The 26,027-nt window shown below is 40.9% G+C and overlaps 1 protein-coding gene across 4 annotated transcripts in view; it reads right to left on the bottom strand.

Annotated features, from left to right (window-relative positions):
• Pcsk5 (proprotein convertase subtilisin/kexin type 5) overlaps positions 1–26,027 on the bottom strand; it is a 429,034-nt gene that overhangs the window by 84,064 nt on the left and 318,943 nt on the right. For 3 of the 4 annotated variants that reach the window (XM_055613830.1, XM_055613831.1, XM_055613833.1), the window contains exons 21-24: positions 22,320–22,422; positions 12,328–12,464; positions 8,770–8,976; positions 7,131–7,199 (exon numbers count right to left, since the gene is read on the bottom strand). In XM_055613830.1, the coding sequence (XP_055469805.1) occupies positions 7,131–7,199; positions 8,770–8,976; positions 12,328–12,464; positions 22,320–22,422 (516 nt within the window). The remainder of the gene's footprint in view (positions 1–7,130; positions 7,200–8,769; positions 8,977–12,327; positions 12,465–22,319; positions 22,423–26,027) is intronic. The other variant, XM_055613832.1, reaches the window with a different exon arrangement.

Raw genomic sequence — 26,027 nt, 5'->3', positions numbered from 1 at the left:
TTCTTCTTCTTCTTCTTCTTCTTCTTCTTCTTCTTCTTCTTCTTCTTTAGTGGTGGAAAATCCATGGCAGAACATCTTGCCATTAGTCATCAGTAGAAACCCATGTGGAGGGCAGCTTGCCATCCTTGTGGACAACCAAGGCAAACTCACAATCTCCTTTGTGCTCTGGCTCTCTGGAAAACTCCTTTGACTACTTCAGGGCAGGAGGATCCCTGTCTAAATGTTTCTTATGTATAACTTTGTCTCCTTGCTTGAAATTTAAATTATATGAATTTACTTCTTTTGGGTAATTGATTAAAAATTTTACAAAAGTTTATGTGTTTTTTCTAGACTACATTCCTTTATCTTTTTAACTTTTATTTATTTTTTATTATTTTATTATATTTTACAATTATTCATTTTGTATCCTGATTTCAGACTCTTTCCTCATCTCCTCCCAGTCCCACCCTCCCTTCCTTTTGTCCCCATCTCCCTCCCCTAGTCCACTGAAAAGGGGGAGTCCTCCTCCCCTACTATTTGAGCCTAGCCTACCAAGTCTCATCAGGACTGCCTGAATCCTCTTCCTCTGTGGCCTGGTAAGGCCACCCTGCCAGGGGGAAGTTATCAAAGAGCAGGCAATGGAGTTCATGTCAGAGACTGTCCCTGATCCCTTTATTAGGGAACTTACTTGGAGATTGAGCTGCCTATGGGCTTCATCTGAGCAGGGGTTCTAGGTCCTCTCTATGCATGGCCCTTGGTTGGTGCATCAGTATCTGCAGGCCCAGAATTTTTGGCTTTGTTGGTCTTCTTGTAGAACTCCTGTCCTCAATGAGTCTCTACACCCCCATCCCATTAGACATCCTGTGGTCTGCCCAAAGTTTGGCTGTGGGTCTCTGCATCTGCTTTGTTCCCCACAGTGTGGAGTCTTTCAGAGGACATCTGGGGTAGGCTCCAGTCCTGTTCCATGTCTTTAACTGCTTCTAGTGTCTATCCTGTTTGCACTTCTGAATGAGATTTAAGCATCCTCCCTGGGGTCTTCCTTTAGCTCTGTAGATTTTAGTATGTTTATCCAATATTATATGACAAATATCTGCTTATAAGTGAGTATATACCGTGCGTGTGTTTCTGCTTTTGAGTTACCTCACTCAGGATGATCTTTTCTAGTTCCATTCATTTGCATGCAAATTTCATAATTTCTTTGTTTTTAGTGGCTGAGTAGTATTCCATTGTATAAAAATGTACAATAATTTCTGCATCTATTCTTCAGTTGAGGGACATCTAGGTTGTTTCCAGATTTTGGCTATTAGGAACAAAGCCAGAACAGTTAAAACAATCCTGTACAATAAAAGATCTTCTGGAGCTATCTTCATCCCTGATCTCAAGCTGTACTATAGAGCAATAGTAATAAAAACTGCATGGTACTGGCATAGAAACAGACTAGTGGATCAATGACATTAAATTGAAGACCCAGAAATAAACCCACACACTTATAGACACTTGATTTTGACAAAGAAACCAAAATCCTACAATGGAAGAAAGAAAGCATCTTCAACAAATGGTGCTGGTCTAACATGGTCTACATGTCTACATGTAGAAAAACGCAAATAGACCCATATTTATCACGCTGCACTAAAGTTCAAGTGGATCAAACACCTCAACATAAAACCAGACATACTAAATCTATTAGAAGAAAAAGTGGGGAAGAGCCTTGAACTCATTGGCACAAGAGACAACTTCCTGAACAGAACACCAACAGCTCAGGCTCTAAGATCAACAATCAATAAATGGGACCTTATGGAAGTGAAAATCTTCTGTAAAGCAAAGGACACTGTCAACAGAACAAAACGACAGCCTACAGACTGGGAAAAGATCTTCACCAACCCTATATCTGACAGAGGGCTAGTATCCAGAATATATAAAGAACTGAAGAAGTTAAACAGCAACAAACCAAGTAATCCAATTAAAAAATAGGGTACAGACCTAAACAGAGAATTCTAAATAGAGGAATACCAAATGGCAGAGAAACACTTAAAGAAATATTCAACGTCCCTAGTTATCAGGGAGATGCAAATCAAACCACCCCGAGATTTCACCTTACATTCATCAGAATGGCTAAGATCAAAAACTCAAGTGACAGCACATGCTGGAGAGGATGTAGAGAAAGAGGAGTGCAAACTTGTACAACCACTTTGAAAATCAATCCAACACTTTCTCAGAAAACTGAGAATAGCACTACCTCAGGACCCAGCTATATCACTCCTGGGCCTACATGCAAAAGATGCTCCACCATACAAAAAAGATATTTGCTCAACTATGTACATTCCTTTCAAAGAACAAAAGAAATTAATGGATTTTCATTATGTTTTCTAGAGTTTTTATTAATGAGGTTATGCAAATTGATTAAAATCCATTTATTAAGTCAATGGGTAAATAAGTGTAGAGCTCAAATCTCAGGTTATACCTATTACTACATTCATTAAATTAAAATTGTGAAGGATGCCTCAAAACATCACTTAAAATTGCTCCATTTACTCACTCTCAAATAGTCAAATTATAATCCCAAACACTCATATTTGCCTTTGTGAAAAGTGTCACCCGAAGATACTTGTTAGAAAGACAAAGAGTGTGACATCAGCTCTTCTTAGAATAAAATGGAAATGTTGTTTGTTTATAGACTGATAAAAAATAGAAACTCACTCTATAATAATAAAACACCTTTCGCTCCATACTCTACTCTCAAAGTCAGTGTTTTCCTCCAGACAAAACAACTGCTTTTTTTGATCACGAGTTAGTTCTCTGTTTCCTTTATGAAAATATTTCTTGAAACGACAAGGCCTAGTCCCTCCCTGGAGCTGGCTGAGATTCCTCTCAACCTGGGAATCAAGTTTTGTCTTATTAGTTGTAAAATATAGACATTAATGTATCTAAATATCTGAAAAGGAATACAAAACTCTCAAAATACTCCTAGCATCTACAACAACTGTTTATGACATAGCATAGATAAAAATGTCTCAAATGTCTGCTTTTACTTGTCCTTAATTTCTCCAGAGATTGTCTAGACCCTTCAAATAAGAATCTGCATTGTTGAGATGGAATAAAATGAAATTCTCTCCAAAGAATGACGTTTTGTTTCACAAGAAGAATTTTGGGCAGATCTTGTTAAGTTATTCATATCTTTTAAAGTTTCCATTCTTATCTTCTAAAATTATAAAATGCAACCAACCATGTTTTTATCAAATCTTTCTGTTCTAATATTCTATAAAATCATTTTTATTATATTATTTTTTTTATTGACTGCATACAAAATTTAGAGAAAACCTTGACTCTGAACCCCTGAGTCTTGTGAACTTTGTCTCTGTTTTGAACTTGAGAAATCCTTAAATTCAAACTAGTAAACATTTACGTATATGTTTTGTTTTTACTTACAATGGAGCTATGTCTTGATAAACTCATTCTCAGTGGAACAAATAAAATGTATTTAATGCTCTTGGACTACCAAACATCCAAGCATATTCTAGAGTCTAGGATATAGACTCTCTTTCTCTTTCATATAGTCTCTGAACATATTAGTCTACACTTGAGCAACTGCCTCAAACACAATATTATTTTCTAATAAATCATTGCCTATCTCTTGTAGTATATTGAAGAATTGCTATCCACAGAGCAGAATCATGGCTTTGTTTGTTTTTGAACATATGACTTTCTGGCAGCTGAGGTTTGCTGCTGCCAAGCAATATGAGGAAATTTTTTATGCATTTTATGCCAAGGCAGAAAAATATCCTAATTTAAAACCTTAAGATCATTGTCACACCATGGTAGATTCAGAGCACTGTTAGCTAAGCCATCACAAGCAAGGGACATTTGCATATTAACTGCAGAGTGCTGTATGATCCTGGGCCGCTGCTTTTCTTATGGAGCAGACGACGAAGGTCAGAGAGTTTATTCTCAAGTAAGCCCTTTAGTGTCAGGCCGAAAGATATGCACATACCAAATGTAAGACCAATGTCATAGCAGCCTACACATAACAGGGAGAAGGGAGGAGGGATTATTCCACTGGAGAGATCACAGGGGCTCATAAATGAGGTCATGGTTGAGATCAACCAACCAATCCAATAACACATAGACCCAACATAAAAAAAAATTATAAATGAAGAGAAATGTTAGAATTTAAAATGTGAAAACTCAGCATTTCAAAAGTTTTTGTCACCTTTGTCACTTTGAACATCCTTCCAATTGGCCCAAACTCTGGGCCAATCTTGTAAAGATGTTTGTCTCAGGTATGTCTGTCATGGCACAGCTTTATTACAGGGTGCCTGCCAGTACCACCTTTCAATTCCCAGTGCCGTAGTGAGCACCTGGCACACAGCAGATAGCTAAAGTCTTCTAAACAAAGGAATGAATTGGATATTTAAATAACACTTTGTAAAGTGAATTAAGCTGATTTATCAGCTCAGTAGACTTTGTGGATTTTGAGTACTTGGTTGGCCAGTTGTCTGCTGTGAAATTGATTTTCCTCTGTCTCCTCTTTAGTTGTGTCTGTGTGGAAAAGAGTGAACACTGAATCCCCCAGTGGTCATTATTGCCCTGTTCACAAATGTCGTGTAGTGTCTTGGAGGGAAGATCACTAAGATACAGGGTGCTTGTTGGAGGAGGTGAAACATTCCATCCTGCAGGGAAGCTCATTAAGCTCAGAAAGTAAACATCTCAAAATAGCTTCAGGAAGTCCCCGAAACTGACTAGACTAACTAGGGTCTTCTCCCTGTCTCTGTCTCTGTTTTTGTCTCTCTCTCTCTCTTAGACATATACTCTAAGACAAACATAGTTGCCTAGAAGAGACTCAGAACAGCTGAGAGGCTTGGAAAGGACACTCTCCAACCTTTGCAGCTGCCTGAAGCTTGTTCCTACGGTCTAGATTTTTCCAGGTGTCATGAGCTGTCTCCCATACTAGGTTGGACTTTGATGATGCAGCTGGCTTTGAGCTTGGTGGTATATGTACTTTGGTCTGTCGTCAGTTACTTTTTTGGTATGAGCAGATTTTTATTCACTCTCCCAAAGTAATATCACACAATGCCATATTCTTTTTAAGATGACATCCGAATTGGAGGGAGTTCTCAAATGTACATTATTTTCAGTTCGTTTTAAAGGTGAAGAAAAAAAACCTATGTTTAATTTCGTGGATTTGTTCTATTGTCATCACTAACATAGCCGAGAGAGATAAAAAGTAAGATGTGACCCACCCCACAACACACACAAGCACTCACTCCCCGCACTGTGATACACAGAGATGCAGGCAAGGGTGCCCCACACACAATGGTGAAGGTGACAAAGAAATCCAGTTGGGGTAGCGTCCCTGAGTGGGAAATAGTTCTAAAATGGACAAAATGTAAAATCAAGACCATCAGAACATTTATCATTGCTGCCAGAAAAGTTGCCTGTGACATCCTAAGAAAGACTGTAATTTGTAACAGAATACATAATTAAAATATCCATAAGCAAAGTATAAAAAATATGTTGTCAACATTTTAGTTTTAGTACCTTTATTACTTGTGTTTAAATATACTTTTGCTTCCCAAATATTTAGAATTTAAAAATTTACCCTTACATCTGTCACGTCCATCTGAAGTTTTACACTATTATCGTATTTCATCTTTTCAATCCACAGTAGATGATAATGAAGGAATGATATTCAAGTCTCTAAAGCCTCAGATAGACTATATCTCATATATATAATGTTTAAAAATTAAGGGATTTACAGAAGAGGCTGAAGAAGAGTTGTAGGAGTCAGAGGGGTCAAGGACACCGTAAAAACATGACCTACAGAATCAGCTAAGCAGAGTGGGGTGGGGACTCACACAGACTGAAGCAGCAATCACAGAATCTATATGGACCTGTGCTAGGTTCTCTGCATACATGTTATGGTTGTTAGCTTGGCATTTTTGGTGGGGCTCCTAACATGGAAGTGGGGGTGTTTCTGACTCTTTTGCCTGCCCTTGCGACCCTTCCTCCTACTGGTTGCCTTGCCCAGACTTGATACTTGATAGGAGGGTATGAGTCTGGTCTTATTGAATCTTGTTACGCTGTGTTGGGTTAATATCCCTGGGAGGCCTGTTCCTTTCTAAAGGGAAATGAAGGAGGAGTTAATCTGGAGGAGATGGGAAGTGTTGGGGGAGGCTGGGAGGAGTAGAGGGAAAGAAAACTGTGGTTGGGATGTATTGTATGAGAAAATAATCAATCAATCATTAATCAATTAAAAAGTCTAGTAGGTAAAGCCAATATAAGGTCTACTTTGCTGTGGCATGATTTACCACTTTGCAAGTGTTCTATGGAGCAAATTGTAGGGAGCTCAGTGAACAGCTTGTTTGCTGTTTTGACAAATTTTTAACAGGTTTGTTTTGACAGATTTCTTATGTGATCTGTGCATAGTAACATTTTAGAGGTAGGCCTCCACAGACATCCCCACAAAGAGAAATTACTCCATGAACCTTTGTTCCAGCTGGGATTTTCCTTCACAGATCCTATAAGCTGTTTTCTATAAGTTTAGGCTTACATAAAAGTGTAGGCAAGAAATCACGGTCTCCCTACTTTACCTTTTTTTTCATCCAACTCCCTGATGTTATGTTCAATAAACCAACCCCGCCTCCTCCCTCACCACCAGTGTGAAAGGGAAGGGACTGGGAGCTCCAGGCTTGAACTGGAGATTATGGATGCTTGTCTTTGAGTAATGGCAATCTTGACTTCCCCATCACCATAGTACAAAATATTGTCTTAGGCTCCACTTCTACAAAAGGAGAGCTCCCTGTTTCTCTACCTGCCAGCTTTTGTGTTCCACACACTACGTGAGCTACAGCCAATGGCATTTCTTTGTTTCATTCTTGTCAGGAGCGTCAGGCGCCTTCAGACATGATTGCTGAAAAGTATCCCCCCAAACTACGTAACAACCACAGGGCAGACATCACCATCCTTTCCTAAGCTTGACAGTACTGCTTTCTTAGCATCTCTTCGCTGTGATGCTGTCTGTACTACGGATAACGATGAGGACATTGATGACTACTTCAGAGGAACGACTCCTTGCTGAAACAATGGCAACATCAGGATGTGTGACAAGTGACACCGCTGTTTAGATTTTTAAGTAAGAAAGGAACATGACATACCCACGGTGCATCCCAGACATCCTTCCTCACAAGGCATGCATTCTTCATACTCAGAGTCCTGGAATTCACCTGGACAGTAAGAGGAATGGAAAACACAGCTCAAAACCTTTGAGTGGAAGCATGTTCATTGCTATGAAGTCATGTTGGTATGTGGTTTATTTTTAAGTGAATCACAGGACAATTATGAAACCCAAAAACCATCTTGAAGAAGAATGCCACATACTTTAAAATCATGTCTTATTTTAACAGACTATACCACTCAAGTGGGTACAAATACAACTGGATTAGACAATATTCCATATAACTAGTCTTTTTGTTTGTTTGTTTGCTCACTTGCTTGTTTCACTTTGTTTTTTGAGACAGACTTTTGTTGACCTGGAACTCAGTAGGTAGCTTGTACTGGCCTTAAACTCATTGCTTTAATTTCCTGAGCACTGAGATTAGAGCCATGAGCCACCATGATTGGCCGTATAACTAATTTTAAAGTCAAGCTAGTAGATGGGATTTATTAAACAAATTAGTACCATGTCTAAGAAAATGGAATTAGATGTGTAAATGAACAGATTCTATGTCTGACCTGTTAAACATAGTTAAAATAAAAAAAAAATACTGTCTCCATAAAAAGGAAGACGTAGGAGTGCTTAATTTAAAATATCGTGAACCTGTCTTCAGCCATGGGCCAGCGGTAATCCTTATGTAGAGGAGCTGCTACATGTAAGAGAGCAAACATAGTAACTGGTACTAAATTTATCATCTTCCAATATCACAAGGAAATTGAACAGTGACAACAGCATACAAGTCAGAGCATTCAAAAATTTCAAGTAGGCTTTGGTAAACTGATTCTGTTGCTTCCCATACCAGTCCTACTTGCTGTTATGCTGGCCTGGTTACAAATGAAGCTGCCAGCACACAGGCAAAGAAGATTGTTTTGGCCCAAGGTCTCATTCCTAGTAACTGAGGAGAAACTTGTTGGCTAAGACTTTGAGATTTTAACCCCAGTTTTCCTCTGTTGTTGGGGAAACTTGGGGAAATGTTGTGGGGCTGGGGAGGAGGAAGGGAAGGTACCCGCAGCCCTACTTGCTAACTGAGTTACTCAGAGTTGTTCTAATTATTAACACCATGGGTTCATATTAACACCATGGGGGTCTTCCCAGAGACCCATACTCCAACCAAGTACCAAGCATGGAGATAACCTAGAACCCCTGCACAGATGTAGCCCATGACAGTTTAGTGTCCAAGTGGGTTACATAGTAATGGGAAGAGGGACTGTCTCTGACATGAAGTGATTGACCTGCTCTTTGATCACCTCCCCCTGAGGGTGGAGCAGCCTTACCAGGCCACAGAGGAAGACAGTGCAGCCACTCCTGATGTGATCTGATAGACTAAGATCAGAAGGAAGGAGAGGAGGACCTCCCCTATCAGTGGACTTGGGGAGGGGCATACGTGAAGAAGGGGGAGGGAGGGTGGGATCGGGAGGGGAGGGGGGAGGGGCTTATGGGGGATTCAAAGTGAATAAAGTGTAATTAATAAAAATAAAAATAAAAATAAAAAAGAAAGTAAGTCAAAGCCCCTTGATGCCCAGTGGGTATAACCTCTGGCCCCACCTCCTGGTGCGGAGCAGTAACCAGAGAAGCCTCACCTTGTCCGCACTCCAGCTTCCGGCAGGTGTGGTCAGCGGGGGTGATGAAGTAGCTGCTCCTGCATCTAGTGCAGACATGTGGGTTGGAGCAAAGCTCACAGTTGTCCGGGCAGGGCAAGCAGGCACGTCCCTCGGCAGGATAATGGCCCACAGGGCAGTTCTCCCAACACTCACCCTGGTACAGGAAGCGCTCCCGACCATGCTTGTCTGAGCAGTTAGGGGGGCACGGGAAAGAGAAAGTGCAAAACCAGCTACGGAACTCATATAATGCAAGACGTTTTATTAAAAAGAGAAAAAAACAAAAACAAAAACAAAACCGGAACGCTTTTGTTCCTAGAGGACCAAGAGCATCAGAATGGATTTAATAAAAAAAAGTGCAATATCTGTATCCTTACTGCTGAAAAGTTTTTCTTGCAGGGAATCATTTTACACTATTTTATATATTTGCGTGAACAGCTTCGGTTTGGGATGTCATTGTAACGCCACAAACCAAGCTACAATTCAAAACGTGTTTAACTTCCCCAAGGGCCCCTTTTGGTCAAGGCAGACCCACTCAGACTTGGGGTTGCAGAGACTCCGTAAGAATGAACACGTGCTTCGTGGCAGATATACTTGACAAAAGTGTAATCTTGCAATGATTTGGAATCACTATTAAAATCACATGCTTGGACTGACTAATGTCTGGGTTTTTGCAAAGCTACTAATTGTTCTAAGGGCAGCCTTATTGACACCCTAAATCAAACACACCTCCACACCATCCCTAAGGGTTTTCTTTCTGTCAACACCCGGCTCTTTGAGAGAAGAATCAGCAACTTCCCAGCATGATAGAACATGGGGAATTTATTCCTGGAGCAAATAGAAAAATCTAATCAGTTAGAAAAATATCAGGATCACTTGCGGAGGATTATAAACAGCCACAAATATTTTTAAAAAACAACACTAGGATTAATACTATGTTTCTACTTGGGAGCCTCTTACTGCTGGCTTTGGGGACTTGAGAAGCTCAGTGAGCTCTGGGCAACCATCTACTCATTCTACTGAATGATCGGTTTTCCCACATGGCCCCACCTCTGCACAACAGCTGATGTGTGTTGCCTCGAGTAACCCAGGTCTAGTTTTCACTCAGCATGCGAGCTATCACATGGAGGTTCAAACCACTGACCTTCAGGCTCCAAGGATGCTGAGTGTGTGGATAAAGACGGGAGTAGTCCCGTGTCACAAGGACAGAAACTTGAAGTCGGCATAATCTTGGCCTGAACCACATGAGCTTTGCTGACATCTCAGCCTTTCATTAAAGCTTCCTTTGTGGGGTTTCTCTCAGTGAAGCGTTTGTCTTCAGCGGAGTAACCTGAGGGCACAGGCTAGCCTTGCTGTGTTAGTCTGGGCTTTCATTGTGTGGAGAATATGTTAAAAAAGGGCTTGGTACACAATTACCCTCTACAGGAAACCTGCTCATCACATATGGAAATGATCTGTTGCAGCATTTGACTGCTCATTTGGTCTTTATCTGATAGTATTTTATTGTTTACTATGTGAGGACAAACCTCCTTATTATTCTGTAAACTCCTTGACAGTGAGTCATTTTTTTTTTAATTGCAGTGACAGAAATACCTGACATAAACACTTAAGGGGATAGAAGACTTATGCTGACTCTCAGTTTCAAAGGTGTCAGCATGTCACGGCAGGAAGGCCATGGTGGAGTAGAGAAGCACACTTCCTGGAAGCCACACAGCAGAGAAGATTTTCCCATACTAACCCCCACACTACCACTCCATCTGGATCCCAGCTTATGGGATGGAACAGCCTCCATTAAGAGATACATTTCTCTCTTAGTCAATCCTCCCTGAAATGTAGCTCTCCAAGAAGAAAATATGGGAAAATGCCCAAGTCCTTTTCATGTGGCTTGATACAAGCAGTAGAAAGATGCTTAGACTATCTGACATTTGTGTAGAGTCTAAACTTTGTTTTAGTTTTGTGACCTATGTTCAGATGTAGAGTGTTTGATGGGTGATTCGAAATGCCCATTTGTTCTTTCTAATTAAAAAAAAATTAGAAGAGGTTTAAAGTAACTATTTTAGTGTCCTCTAGTTAGTAAGAAAGCTGGGATTTGGGGATGTGGCTCAGTTATAGGGTACCTGCTTAGCATGTGTAGGCCTTAAAGGTTGAACCCCAGTTCTGCATAAAACCAGGCACACAAGTGCATGCCTATAATCCCAGCCTTGGATGTAGGGGCAGGAAGGTCAGAAGCTCAAGGTTATCCTCAGCTACAGAGTGAGTTTGAGGCCAGCCTGGATATAGGAGAGCTTATGAGAAGTAAATAAATAAACAAACATATGTAGGATGATAGGAGAGTTGTCCATTTCCTGATTGCTAGTCTTGAGCATCTTACTCCTGACCCAGGCGCTCTCTCCCTTACCTGCTGTGTGTGCACAGTCTCTATGTCCGACACTGCCTCATGCTCAGACCGCAGCAGAAAACAGCATAGAAAGCATTCACTATTCTTCTGGGGCAGAGGGTCTTTATAGACAAGAGATAGTTATTAAGAGTGACAAGGTGAATGAGAGGGAAGCGCAGGGCTCCAATCTACTGTATTCCTGCCAACCCAAGATACTGACATTTATTTTTCATTTTTCTTGATTTTACTGTAAGCAAGAATAAAAATCAAATAAGTCTCTTTCACTAGACAGATGATACAGATATGGTGGATGTGATGATAATAGCCACCCCAGGGTAGTGAGACAACTGGGCACAGTAGGGATTGTGGAGAAATGTAGAGTAGCCGCTTTGAGGCTTTGGCCTCAAAAATCTTTGGGAAAGATAATGGGTCCAGCACAGTCCCATCATCCAGCTATTTCCTGGTAACCAAGAGCCCACGTTTTTTTTTTTTTTTTTTTTTTTTTTTCTTTAAAACTGCATGAACTATAAGTTTGCCTCACATCTCAACTCTACCACATAGGCAAAACAATGTGGTTATAGGTTACATGAAGCCAACATAGAGGACAGGCACGTGAAACAAGGCCGGAACAGTGTCAAGAGTTACACTGCAGAGAAACTTGGAGGACATGGCAGTGATGCCAATGATGGCAGATTCTGTGAGAGTAACTCAGACTGCACCCAGAAGGTCACATCTGTCACGCATGAATTGATTACCTTGCCATCTAAATGGCACAGCTCAGCTCTGAGACCTGACATAACCTTTAACGCATTCTTGGTTTTAGGGATGTATGTGTCTCGCTTAATTCCCTAGCTTTTCATGTTTACCACAGCAAAGCTTGGCTTTCCTGTGCCTGTCATGCTCAACAACACACTTAATACTCTTCCCGTTTGCTTCCCTGAGAAGACCTCTTTTCACTTGTCTCATCTCCTTAGGGGCAGTGAGTCAACATGTGTGATTATGTGAACAAGGTTTTTGTGTCCTGGCTATAACTGAGCTTTCCGGTTGTGCTGGTGCTGTAATGAACAGCTGTCTGCCTGAACCTCAGCCCTGCCACAGGCTTCTGAACCAAACCAAATGCTGGCTGTTGAGAGAACAGACTGAGGCAAGGGAGAAGCCCTCACCTTGCCTACAGGAGGTGCAGTTCGAAGGCCCACTTCCTTTGCATCCTTGGCAAGTATGGTGGCACGGATGGCATTGCTTCTTAGATTCGAACTTCCATGAGGGACAGCTCAAAACACAGCGACCATCATCCAAAACCCTGGCGGAAAAGCAGGCTGTTAGAATTCATCCGGGTGACTTCTGAAGGGCCCAAGAACATGCGGTGTGCATGTTCTGCAGAACAGATTTGGTCTCATTGTTCCAGAAACAAGAGTGATGCCTGGGGCTGATCATCTCGGAGCCTGTGAGATATTAGTCACGTACCCATCCTTAGCCCAACAGGAGTATCCAACAGCAGGCAAACCAGAGACTCTCAAATATTCTCTCAAATAAGATAACTGGTGACCACAGAAACTAAGGTCTCATTGAAGGCTCCACCAAATCCAGCCAATATCAGATACAGTCTCTGACTTTCAGGATGCTAAACGGGCCTCTAAATCCAGAGGCAATGAAGCAAGCATTTTTTTTTTCTTCAGTTATCAGCTTGCCCACATTTGGCAAGGGGTGTGTCATGTCTGAGTGCCCTGGAAAAGTATAATTAAGCACTATTCTGAAAGCTAGATGCTATCCAGAAAGTTGCCTTATGCACATTACAAGAAATCAATGAACTCGGATTTTATTTACTCACATATGGAATCCTACAACCTCTGTTTCTTGATTGTGCTTGCAAACACCCTCAAAGGCCTAGCACAAAAGTTAGAAAAGATTCTATCCAACAGGGATCAAAGCAGATGCTAAGACTCACAGGCAAATTTTGGACAGAGTGCAGGGAATTGTTGGAAAGAGTAGGGAAAAAGAGGATAGGAGCTCCATAAGAAGACTAAAAGATCCAAAAAACCTGGGGCTGGGTGGGGGCCAGCCTACAGAGACTGATGCACCAACCAAGGATCATGCATGGAGAAAACCCAGATCCCCTGCTCAGATGTAGCCCATGGCAGCTCAGTCTCCATGTGGGTCGCCTAGTAAGGGGATCAGGGGATGCCTCTGACATGGACTCTGTTGCCCAGTCTTTGAACACTTCTCTCTGATGGGGTTGTGGGGCTTGCCACAGAGGAAGAGGATGCAGGCAGTCTTAATGAGATCTGATAGGCTGGGGTCCCCCTTTTTGAGGAATAGGAGAGGTGGTAGGGAAAAAGTTGGTGGGAGAGTGGGACTTGGAGGGGATGAGGGAGGGTGCTACAATAGGAATGTAAAGTGAATACATTATAAAAAAATAAATTAAAAATTCTCATTTTTATTTTTTTTTCACAATTTATTCATTATTTATCCCGATTAAAGCCTCCTCCCTCAACTTCCCCCAGTCCCACCCTTCCTCCCTCTTCTCCACCATTGATCCAGGCAGTCCTGATCAGACTTGACAAACTATAAAGAAATTAATTTAAATAAAAAAGAAAATGGGTTTTTAAAACCATTGGTTTTATACGTGTACAATCTGTAAGATGATGTCACTGCTAATATTTTTATGTTTGGGCTTTCCCATTGTCTGCAGAGTAAGAGCAGATGGGATTAAGTTAATCAACTCCAAGCATTCTGCCTGGAAAAACCACAAAATGTTGATAAAGTAAATATAGGAACCAGAGAGGTAATGTGAACAGATGAAGTGAGCTGGGCACTACCTCCAGACGTCCTAGTTCAGTTGAGCTCAGGAAAAAGATTGGAAATTTGCATCTGTGACAACTTTTCTGGTGCTGCTAACATTGCTGATCCAGAGAGCACACATTTAAAAAGCCTTTAATTATTTACTCATTATTTAAAATTTTGCTTGCTCACGCATGTGGTGATTGTCCATGTTAATGAAGCAGTGTGTTATTTCAGCACATATGCTTAGCATCTGCTGATGACACAAGGGCATTTACCATTTTTACCTCCTTTTTTTCTTTATGATCAGTGTCCTCCTGCTCCTCTCATCTGAATCTTCATAAAATCTATAATTGGCGATTGGAATCTACAGTGGCCCTACTATTCTCTTTGTTAGCCATTCTTCTCTGACCTTCCTCCCTCCCTCCCCTTCCTCACTCTAGTAACCATTAGTCTACATCCAGTTTGACAAGTTTTACTCTTCTCACACAAATGTAAGAATGTGCAGTATTTGTCTTTATGAGTATGACTTGGGTCATTTAACACAATACCATTTTGTCCCTTCCACTTTGCTGCTAAGGGCAGGATTTCATTCCTCTTTATGGCTGAGTTATATTTGGTCATGTATATAGACCCCATTTTCTTTATCAGTTCGTCTGCCAGTTGGGTAGCTAGATTGCTTATGTATCAGCCACTGTGAATGGTGCTGTAATACTCGCAGGTGTTCTGATGTTTCTTTGGAAAGCTAATCCCATTTCTTGTGGATCCTAGAGAGAGCACACACTGGAGAGCCACTGCTCTGAGAACATCTAGATTGCCTTGGAGTTTGTGAGGTGAGTTCATATAATGCAGGTGAAGCCAACTGGTAGCTTGTAGAGCTTCCTTAGCGTGAGTACTTACTCTTCTGGTTAATTGAGTGCAGACTATTTCCCCAAAGGTATAATTGTGCTACCAGTTCTAGGAGCTGAGGGGACCAGCAAAGAGAAGAAAAATTTCTTTCTCTATATTACCTCTCACCACACTGGACATTACAGAACAGAGTAGATGGAAGCCTCCAGAAACTTATTCCTGGCATAGTACTGGCTTGTCTAAACTCCACTGCTTACAGATCTAGACCTTAGCATTTGCTGGAGCTGGTTACAACAATCCTGGCATTGGAGGAGGTTGGGAGCTAAAGCATCCTTTCCCACCTCTTTGTCATTTACATCAGTTTGGAAATAGTATGGGACTCAATCCCACAAGCAGAAGGCCAACTTACACTTGCATCCTTGGTCCTTCACGAGACCTAGCACAATTGGATGTAAGAATCTTCTTGATCTAATGCAGACTGTGTCCTAACTTTAAGGTAACACTTGCATACATGGCTGTCCATGTCAAAGAAAGACCTGAATTTTAACAGAAAAGCCAGGGCTATCCTGTGCGCCGGTTTAGCCTGGCCTGATTAAAACCTTCACAAGGGCACTTCACATAACTTCTTGGTGTTTTTGTTTGTTTGTTTTTTAATGGAACAGAACTTGATAAAAAGTCTTTTCTCCCTCTGTTTTCATTGAAACAGGGCAATTAAAATGTTTAAGGCTGTATAAGAACAAAGGTAACTTCCAGATGCCTTAATTTAGTTTTACTTACCCTGTATACTCCTTTAAGACTGGACTAAGAAGTGGGCTTAGGCAAAAAGGACCACAGCATTTTAGAGCTGTGCATGTTACATACAGAGATAAGGAGCTCTTGTTTCACTTTTCAAGTTGCTTTTTTAAGGAGTTGAATAAGAGGTTATTAGAAATACAAAGAGAAACCATAGGATATGCAGGCGATTTCTAATCCTCTGGTTTTCACCAGGGGTAGTGGGTTACACCTCTTATCTTAGCACTGGAGAAATTGAGGCAGAAGAATTACTATGTATGAGTTTGAAGCAGACATGGGCTACCTAGTGAGTTCCAGGAGAGCCTAACCTGGGACTTCGTCCATTTTATTTAGTTAGTTTTTGCTTGTTTTTAGTAAAACAACTTCAGAGTTAAATTCTTAAAGAAATTGTAGAAAAAAATTTAACAGATCTAAATATATATATTATGTATATAACTGGTAATGGTTCCCTGCTCAATGTATATATCACTCAGCTTCAACAGTTGTTAATGCCTGGCAGTCTTATTTTCTTTCCAGTAATTTATTCATTCAGCTTTGAAGCAATTCCATCAGTTAAAGTTAACATTCTCACAGGTGTACATACTCTGAAGACCATCTTCATTTTCAAGAGACTAAAGGGATCCAGTGGATTAAGAACTGGAAAAAATTCAGAGATCAGGTCTCTGGGTTATTTGTCTTCCCTGTACCCAGCCTAGATCCATTTTTGCTGTTTTCTGCCTTGCTTTGTTTTGGAAGAGCTCACTAAGAGTTCTATCTCAGGCTCATCAATTATCCTTATTTGTGAAAACCCCCACTGACCTCCAGTTAGTTTTAAACAAGAGGAAACATCACCAAGAAATCTAAGGTTGGGACAAGAGAAACCGGGCTATTCTATCCAACCTAGCTTCTTCCTTCTATGGCCAGGCAGAGGCTACATCCTCTGTTGCTCCAGCATCTGGCAAATGTCTACCTCAATGGAAGGGACAGTATCCTAAAGAGATGTTGAACTTTGGATCTATCTCAGAGCTAAATATAAAGCAAATGCTTTTGCTCTGCTTTGCATGGACCCAAATCTGCTTACTATAGCTTGGATGTGTTCTACAAAACGTATGTGTTGGCAACTTGATCTATAAGGTAACAATGTTGTGAAGTAAGGTTTAATATAAGGGGACTAGGAGGTGAGGAATGTTACTCAATATTTGAACTGATGATGTGATAATGGGAATAAGTTAGCTACCAAAGCAGATCTATCTTTTGCAATAGGATGACCCAGCACCAATGCCTTTGCCATAGGCCAGTGCCATGTACACAGATCTCCCAGTCTGCAGTAACATTCAGCCAATGTCATATTGTTTATAGTTTATCCAGTCTCAAGTATTGTGTTATAGCATTTCCAAATGAGCCAAGACAGTGATTCAGGAAACACCTTGGAAAATAAAAATACTTTGCCATTTTCTCAAGAACAAATAAGTCAATCTCACCTTCTTTCTGGATAATTTCTTCTGTTTCATCTTTTGAGCTCCCCTTAGGGAAAATACCAAAAAAAATTTAAGAAGTCAAGTAGGTCATTGCCATGCTACATTACCCTTTCTTGGACGTGTGTGTGTGTGTGTGTGTGTGTAGCTAACATCAAAGAAGAAAGATGTGGAGGAGGGAGGATTGCTTTGAGCAATGAGAAGAAATTGTTCCTAAGAACAGTATTTTTCTTAGGAAGTTACCCTGGTTCAAGATTCATGTGTATTCTTTTCTTTATTCAAGAGCTAATAGTATACTTCATAAATAAAACCACCAAAATGTCCTAGTAATGTTATTTCTCATTTTGTGCTAACAGGCCTAGATTTTCTTGTTGTTCTTCATCTCACCATGTAGCTAAGATGGACTTCAAACCTGAGATCATCCTGCCTTGCTCTCACTGCCATGCTTGCCCCTGTGCCTAGATTTTAATTTATGGTGATAGAACTGTATTTTCACTTTTCATTTCTATTTTTGCTAAGGACAATCATGGTTTCTTCAGTGTACACTGGATGATTATAATTGCCTCATTAAACAAGTGTTCAAAGATGTTCAAACATGCAAGGCAATTTAATTATTCATAATAATACAAATGGGGGTCAAAAGGAGAAACAGAACTTTGTTTTGGTAATGTCTTTATGTCTTAAGTGTGCTTTGAAGTTTCTTTAAAGCAAATTCAATATTTAGAGGTTAAATTCTTAGAAACATGTAGAAAATAGTCTTATGGCTGCTCACAGAAAAAGTCATCAACAGTCCACCCAACTGTGCCTGACAGCTATAATAATGCCAGCCTGGCAAAGCATGCCTGTTGGTACAATAGTGGCATGAATGTTATAGGGATAATCAACTGCTTTCTGATTGGACTTAAAGTAATTTATACCGGGTACTATAAGCCTGGCTAAGAACCCAAGGCTAGGGAAAGTGATAGGGCATTTGTAGAACATACTATTATTTTGCTAAATAGCCATAGTATCAAGCTGCCTTCTAAATACATATCTTTACCCTTGTCGATTATTTCAGCTCTCGCTCTTTAGAGATCTTTTAGGTAACAGTTGATTCAGATACATCTGGTCAAAGCACAAAGAATAAATGACTTGGCCCTAAATGGGACATCTAAATTACTACCCTCCAAAGACTCAAGAAGAATTATGGAATAAGGAGTAGAGAGCAATTAGAGAAGATGGCTGTGAATCAGTATCTTTTAGGCATGGCATGGCTAATGCACCCATGAAGTTGTTACAGCTGTGGTTAAATACAAGAGATGTGAAAAAGATTGGGTCCATCAACATTTCAATATAGAAGAAGAAAGGGCTTATGAAATGTTTCCTCTGCCCTTCCCCTAGTCTCCATGGGACTGTTGACAGTTAATGGAGAATGGAGGAAGGATCATAATTTTTTTTTCCAGTGGTGTGGCCACTGACAAATTGTGCATGCTATACTAAATGATCTCCCATTCATGCTCATGATGGCAGCATTATTTAAACTCAATGGATTTCTCTCTCTCTCTCTCTCTCTCTCTCTCACACACACACACACACACACACACACACAGCCAGACACAAACATGAGAAATTGGCAAGAATTGTTTCAGTGGGAGTTAGAAGAGAAAAGAAAAGAGGCCCTAGGAAATGAAATGGACTAAAGTTTATTATATACATTCATACAACTTTCAAAGAATACAAAATAAATAGATAATTTTAAAAGGCAATTTCATTTTTATTAATTGGCTGAATATATTCTATTGTGTTAATATACCATATTCCATTGTCCATTCATCAGTTGATGAACACCTAGGTTTATTTCCTTGCAGCAATGAACACTAATGAGCAAGTATCTCTGTAATAAGAAATAGAATCCTTTGGGTATATGCCTAAGAGTATCATAGCTGGATCATGTGACAGATAGATTTCTAGCTTTTTGAGAAACATTTGCACTGATTTTCATAGTAACTGTTCTAGCCTCACTGGCAGTGAATAAATATTCTTTTCTTACATGCTTTCCAATATTTTCAGCATTTGTTCTTTTGATTTGAGTCATTATGATTGAAGCACAGTGAAATTGTGCTGTGGATGGAACTGAAAAAGATAATTCTGAGTGAAGTAACCCAGACTCAGAAAGGCAAACATCATATCTTTTTTCTCATTTGTGGATACTAGCTTTGACTTTTCAGACATGTTTGATTCATCTGGAATATCCAAAGAGGTCTAGAAATTAGTAAGCTACTATGGTGGGGAGGTCCAAGAGAGGGAAGATAGAAATAAATGGTATATAGGCTCAAAAAAGATTAATAGAACAGAAGAGGTTAAATTTTTTGAGTGGTGAATGGGAGGCTAGGGTAGAGGAGGGAATATAGGAGTGGTTAAGTAAATAACACCATTGAACTTTTAAAAAAGCCATAAGAAAACACACCCATTACTGTGGAAGCTGCCTACTATATAGATGTAAGTATAGGTGCATGTATAAAGTATATTAGACACATAGGAAAACATAAAACATGGAGAAATTCAGCTGGTACTCGGATGCTTCATCTTTACTGGATAGTGTTCATAGTTTTGGGATACGCTATGTACATTACCAAAGGAGAAAAGTAATCATCATTCTTACCCGGCCCTGATCCTGCAAGCTACAGTAACATCTGGCCTGACAAGACAAGCCCAATGGTACAATAGTGGCATGGAACTAACCAAAAACTTTCTGGTTGGACTTAATTCTAGCACAACAACATGAAACTCATCCATGGCACTATTATCAGGCCAAGCACCTATGGCTAGACAGGTGATAGGCACCAGGAAAGAAACTAACACTAACATTCTGCTAAAAGAACATTTCATTAAGCCAATTCCTAATGACTTATCATTATACCCATAGATTAACTCATCTATTGACTGTCATCAGACAAGCTTCGGTATGCAGTAGGTGGCAATTAACACAGAAACCCTCAACCAGCCAAGGTACAGAGATTAAGAGAGCGCAGAATGCTCAGCCCTGCGGGGGACATCGATATCACAACCCCTCCTCCCAAGGCTCAGACATCATTGCAGAAGGGGTGGCACAGAGATTCTAAAGAGCTAGGGGTAGGGGATAACCATAAGGCACAAGGGCCTTCGTATACAGCAGGGAAGATATAAACTCAAAGCGATTGTGACAGCATGTATGAGCCCCAGTGCAAGCTTAAGTAAAACAGATATCCCAACGTGGATAGGAGAGGTCAACAGGAAGTCCCACCTCCAGCTGGGGAGCTATTGGCAACTGATAGCTGCTGGGAGAGGAAGCTTTTTTTTTTTTTTCCTTAAGAACGTAGCCCTTGGTAAATTGGCCACACTCCAGCAGAAGGCCACACATCCAAGATATATGAGCATCACTAATTGGGCTGGATGGGTAGAAAAAAAAAGTCACACTTGAGGGGTGGGTCTGGGAGGAGTTAGAGGATGGAGTGAATATGATTAAACTGCAGTATATGAGATTTTAAAAGAATTATTTTTTTAAAAGAAAGAAACAATTTAAAATGAGAAATAACTGTACTGAAACTTGAGAACAACAGGCCTATTCAATCTTCAAACCTATCACAGTTAGGAAAGGTAAAACGAACAAAAAAAGGCAAAAGAAATGTTACAAATGAAAAAAAAAACATGAGAATGAGATTCTGGAAAAAATTCTGTGAATCATATTAGGATAATGATGAGACTGGAATATGGACAATATATTATAAAAATCAGTGGAACAATAAATTAAAAATCTTAATTAAAAAAAGAAACAGTCTCATAGTTAGCACTGAAAACTTTTGGGGTTTCTGGTTTTTCCTCTTTTTTTGTCTCCCTTCAGCTTCCTTCTCTCCTTCCATCCTTCCTTTTGGTTTTGCTCTTTATTATTTGCTTTCTCCTTCTGAGGGTGTTCTTCTGACAGTCAATCCCACGACCATGCTGACACACGATGCCACAAGCAAATGGTTATAAAACTGTTGCTACCTGCTGATCACTGTGGAGAATAAGGAAATAAACACCTCACGGCTCCTGCTCACAGGGCTGTCACAGTCCTGAGGAAGAATGGGGACAGAATGACACCTGTGCGGCGGGGGTGTCTCAGTAGGATTGTGGAGCACCCCTTCTGTGACAGCATCCTCATCCAGCTTGTCTAGGGAGAGACTCAGCTTCTTACACATTTAGCTGAGCAGGGATGAGGTCATTCATTCAAACACCCAGAAGCTCCCAAGTATTAAGTGCTACATCAGAGGAATGTTGAATAAAAATATATCAGGTGCTCAGTTCTCTTTATCGGAGATGTTCATTAGATTAGCAGTGTCTCTCATTCCATGTCTTGCTATTTTCTTTTGACATGTATTTATATCTCCATTTCTCCTTGCGCTGTTCTAGGGAACGAGATGCAAATGTACGATCTCAAGAAGCTCACTCTCTAAAGGAGACATGCATTTGTAAACAGACCCTTCCAGATGTCTCTGAAGGCTGCATGTGCTCTGATAGGCATGTCTGTAGAGCAGAAGGTCATAAAGGACTAGGCTTTGATAACTTAAGTTGGCTCTCCAGGAGTCACATGTTAGGCTACCATAATTTGTCCTGTGATAGCCACAGAAGCACTGTGGCCCACGTGTATGTATGTATATAGGCCACACATAAATAAATAATGAATTAACAATTTTTTTTTTGTCTTTTAGACTAGGAAATTTTCTTTTTTTCTTTTTATTTACTTATTTTTATTTATTTTGATTTATTCACTTTGTAACCCAGCTGTAGCCCCTTCCTCATCCCCTCACAATCCCACCTGCCCTCCCTCTTCATAGCCAAACTTTGGACAGAGTGCAGGGAATTTTATGAAATAGGAGCATGGGAGCAAATGTATTTTTTTAAGGAGGGGAGGTTAATTCTGCTGGGAAGTGGTCAGAAATGCCTTTATACAATAGTTTTTCCTTGAATTGATTATAGAGAACGGAAATGCTGTTTGAACGATAAGTGTGTAGAGTATGGAGTTGTACTGGTCAAAAGTGAAATCAAAGGTACCATTTTCATTAATAAAATAGCTCATCCAGCATTTAGGAAATCAGTCTTTGCCAAGGGTATTGTACCTAATGGAAGACGATGCTACTGAGGGGAGTTGTAGCCAGGCCATAGGGAATATCTGTGCCATGGGAAAGAGTTTGGGTCGTGTGTCCAGCAGGCCCGTTAGGTGACACTGAGGTAGTCAGCAATCCTCTTTACACGCCATCCCCAGGAATTACTAAGAAGTCACTCACCTTGTCATGGGGCAGCTGGTACAGTCTTCCTGAGTTGGTCCCCTGCACTTGGCACATGAGGCTTCGCAGGCTTGGCAGTGGCCTTGCTCGTCAACATATTCTCCTGTGGAATACAATCTCTGTTTACTTTACTCCACATGGCAAGCCTGCCTGGGGTGGCAGTCAGGGAGCAGCCAGAGCTCTGGCTGACCACTTGAGCAATGGAAACAACACAAGGCAAATGTCATGCTTCAAGCCAAGCAGTGGCCAGACCACAGCCACACGCATTAAGGGGAAGGATTGTAGTTTAAAGGAAGGAATAGGATAGAGTTTTGACTGAAATTTGGCAGATGTGAGCTAGATGCTATCCCAGAAGGTTACCAGTGAAGAGACATAAGGGCATTTTAATTCAGCTGGACGGTTTATTCTGTCTTGCCACAGAACTCAGTGCAGCTTTACAAATTTCTCTTGAACATGGGGAATCACCACCACAAGAATGGGGTAGAGAGAGAACAACCTCCCAAAAGGCATCAAAGACAGGACAGCATTCAATGTAGTCAGCCCTCCTCCTACACCACATTCTTTCCTTTTGTCCCTATAAACAAACCAAACCAAATACCACCACTAACAACAACAAACCCACAACAATCTGAGAGGTTTCTTTAACCAAATCCAAAAGGCATCATTTTGTTGTCATTGTTTAAAAACTGATAATACTCAGAATAAAATGTTCAGATTCTGAAAGAACAACACAGCCTTCACTTGGCCTTTCACCATTCCCCAATTTGACAGCTGATTAATCATCTGAAGTTTGTCAATGTGAAAACGGCCAGGACTGGTGAGGTAGGATGACCCACTCGTGGCTTAGCCAAGCCACCTCGTTGATCCTGTAAGATTACTGCTGGCTTTACTGTAGTTGTATTCAGAGGGATGAGGTTGGAACGTGCCATCCTCTGTCTTCCCCACAGCATTCCTGAGCTACAGTTAGGGAAGGTAGGCCTTGCATACAGAATACATTCACCTGTTAGAACTAAACCATACTGAAGATAATGAAGAGCTTGCTAGAGTTTGCTCTTCCATAGCAAAAAAAAAATGCCTTTCATGTACAGATGCCTTTTACGTAGAGCCTATTAAGTTGGTTAAGAGAAGGGGAAAGAGACATGTTGGGAGTGAGACAAACATCTCTGAGTGGCTTACCAAAGTACAGTGTGACCCAGGACTCTACTGCATAACTCTAATGACGCAACTGTGATTCTTTGCTTGGCAAGAGAGACCTGTGCTCACAAAAAAATGACTACTCATCCCCTTTAACCTCCATTTCGTAACAGAGGTGTTCAGCCTCTTGACAGCATGATATAATATTGCTATCTAAAACTATGTTGGGCCAAATTCATAGCTATCCTGGGCCATATACAGCCGGCTGGCCACAGGTAGAACATTCCAGAAAGCAGATCAATGTTAGGATAAGGCTTTTGTCTAATAACACCTCACTCTGCCTGGTCAAAAGCTGCTTTGTGGTTGTGAGAGTTGTGCCAGAGGTACGCTAAAAGTCTTCATAATCAAGCAGGGGCTCTTAAGGTGTTCCTTTGGAGCATTTATTCATTTACTCATTTTATGCATTTTGTTGCTATTGCTTATGTGCGGACAATGTCCCACCAAACAGCTCAGGCTGCCCTTGATCTTGTTGTGCAGGCCAGGCTGCCCTGGAACTTGCCATCCTCTTACCTCAGCTTCCTGAGTACCAGTGTTACAAGACTATACCACCATGCCCATGTGGAAAACTCTAAGTTCTCCCTCATTTTCACCAGTACTTTGGCTATCTGTTTTCTTGATCTGCTCAAGCATAATGGTTCCATTCAGCCCTCACAAAATAAGAACTTAGATCTGATGACCCCCGAGCATTCCCTAGCTCCAGGATTTTGAAAACACGATCTAAGCCAGTAGTTCTCAACCTTCCTAATGCTTCATCCCTTTAGTACAGGTCCTCGTGTTGTGGTGACCCCCCAACCGAAAAATTATTTTTCTTTCAACTTTGTTTTTTTTTTTAACTTTTATTAATTACACTTTATTCATTTTGTATCCCCCCATAAGCCCCTCCTTCCTCCCCTCCCGGTCCCACTCTCCCCCCCCTTTCTGCATGCATGCCCCTCCCCAAGTCCACTGATAGGGGAAGTCCTCCTCTCCTTCTTTCTGATCTTAGTCTATCAGTTCTCATCAGAAGTGGCTGCATTGTCAGGGTTCTAGGTTATCTCCACAGATAGTCCTTGGTTGGAGTATGAGTCTCTGGGAAGTTCCCTGTGTTCAAATTTTCTTGTTCTGTTGCTCTCCTTGTGGAGTTCCTGTCCTCTCCAGCTCTTACTATTTCCCACTTCTTACATAAAATTCCATTCACTCTGCCCGTCAGTTGGCCATCAGGCTTAGCATCTGCTTTGACAGTCTGCACGGCAGAGGCTTTCAGAGGCCCTCTGTGGCAGGTTCCGAGGTTGTTTCCTGTTTTCTTCTGGCTTTCAGAGGCCCTCTGTAGCGGGTTCCGAGGTTGTTTCCTGTTTTCTTTTTCTTCTGATGTCCATCCTCTTTGCCTTTCAGGATGGGGATTGAACATTTTAGTTAGGGTCCTCTCTTTTGCTTAGTTTGTTTAGATGTACAGATTTTAGTGGGTTTATTCTATATTGTATGTTTATATGAGTGAGTATATACCGTGTGTGTCTTTTTGCTTCTGGGACAACTCACTCAGGATGATCCTTTCCAGGTCCCACCATTTACCTGCAAATTGCATGATTTCCTTATTTTTCATTGCTGAGCAATACTCCATTGTGTAGATATATCACAATTTCTGCATCCATTCTTCAGTTGAGGGGCATCTGGGTTGTTTCCAGCTTCTGGCTATTACAAATAAAGCTGCTACAAACATGGTTGAGCAAATGTCCTTTTTGTGTACTTGCGCCTCTTTTGGGTATATGCCTAGGAGTGGTATGGCTGGATCTTGAGGAAGCGCTATTCCTAGTTATCTGAGAAAGCGCCAGATTGATTTCCAGAGTGGTTGTACAAGTTTACATTCCCACCAGCAGTGCAGAAGGGTTCCCCTTTCTCCACATCCTCTCCAGCATGTGTTGTCATTTGAGTTTTTCATCTTGGCCATTCTGATGGGTGTAAGGTGAAATCTCAGGGTTGTTTTGATTTGCATTTCCCTAATGGCTAATGAGGTTGAGCATTTCTTTAAGTGCTTCTCTGCCATTCGATATTCCTCTGCAGAGAATTCTCTCTTTAGCTCTGTTCCCCATAATTGTTATTTTGCTACTGTTATGAATCAGAATGTAAATATATGTGTTTTCTGATGTTCTTAGATGACCCCTGTGAAACCCCTAAAGGGTTGCAACCCTTTGAGAACCACCAATAAGTACAAGCTTTTACACAATCTCACTCCCTTGCATTCTCTACTTGGCCTGGGACAAACTTTCTGCAAACCTAAGTTCTCCTCATACTCCTCAAAAGGAGACATCTCCTAACTTGAGGATGAGATATTTGAGTTCTCTCAGCTTTCTTTTCCTCAGTGCCTAAACTCCCTCCAAGCTCCTTGACTGCCCTCAGCACCTGTCTTCAAGGAAGGCGTGTCTTTCCTCCTGTCCACAGTCAACTCTCTACTCAATTCTCTTCATCTGCCTGCCTTGGGATACTTCTGGCCAATCCCTCCATCTTCAATCTCTTCTGTATGTCTCCATGTTACAGCAC

The sequence above is a fragment of the Psammomys obesus genome, unplaced genomic scaffold (genome assembly GCF_907164565.1).
Source record: "Psammomys obesus unplaced genomic scaffold, mPsaObe1.curated_primary_1811, whole genome shotgun sequence".
NCBI classification, from domain to species: domain Eukaryota; kingdom Metazoa; phylum Chordata; class Mammalia; order Rodentia; family Muridae; genus Psammomys; species Psammomys obesus.
The sequence above is the reverse complement of the archived record's forward strand: the minus strand, read 5'-3'. Positions and strand labels throughout refer to the sequence as shown.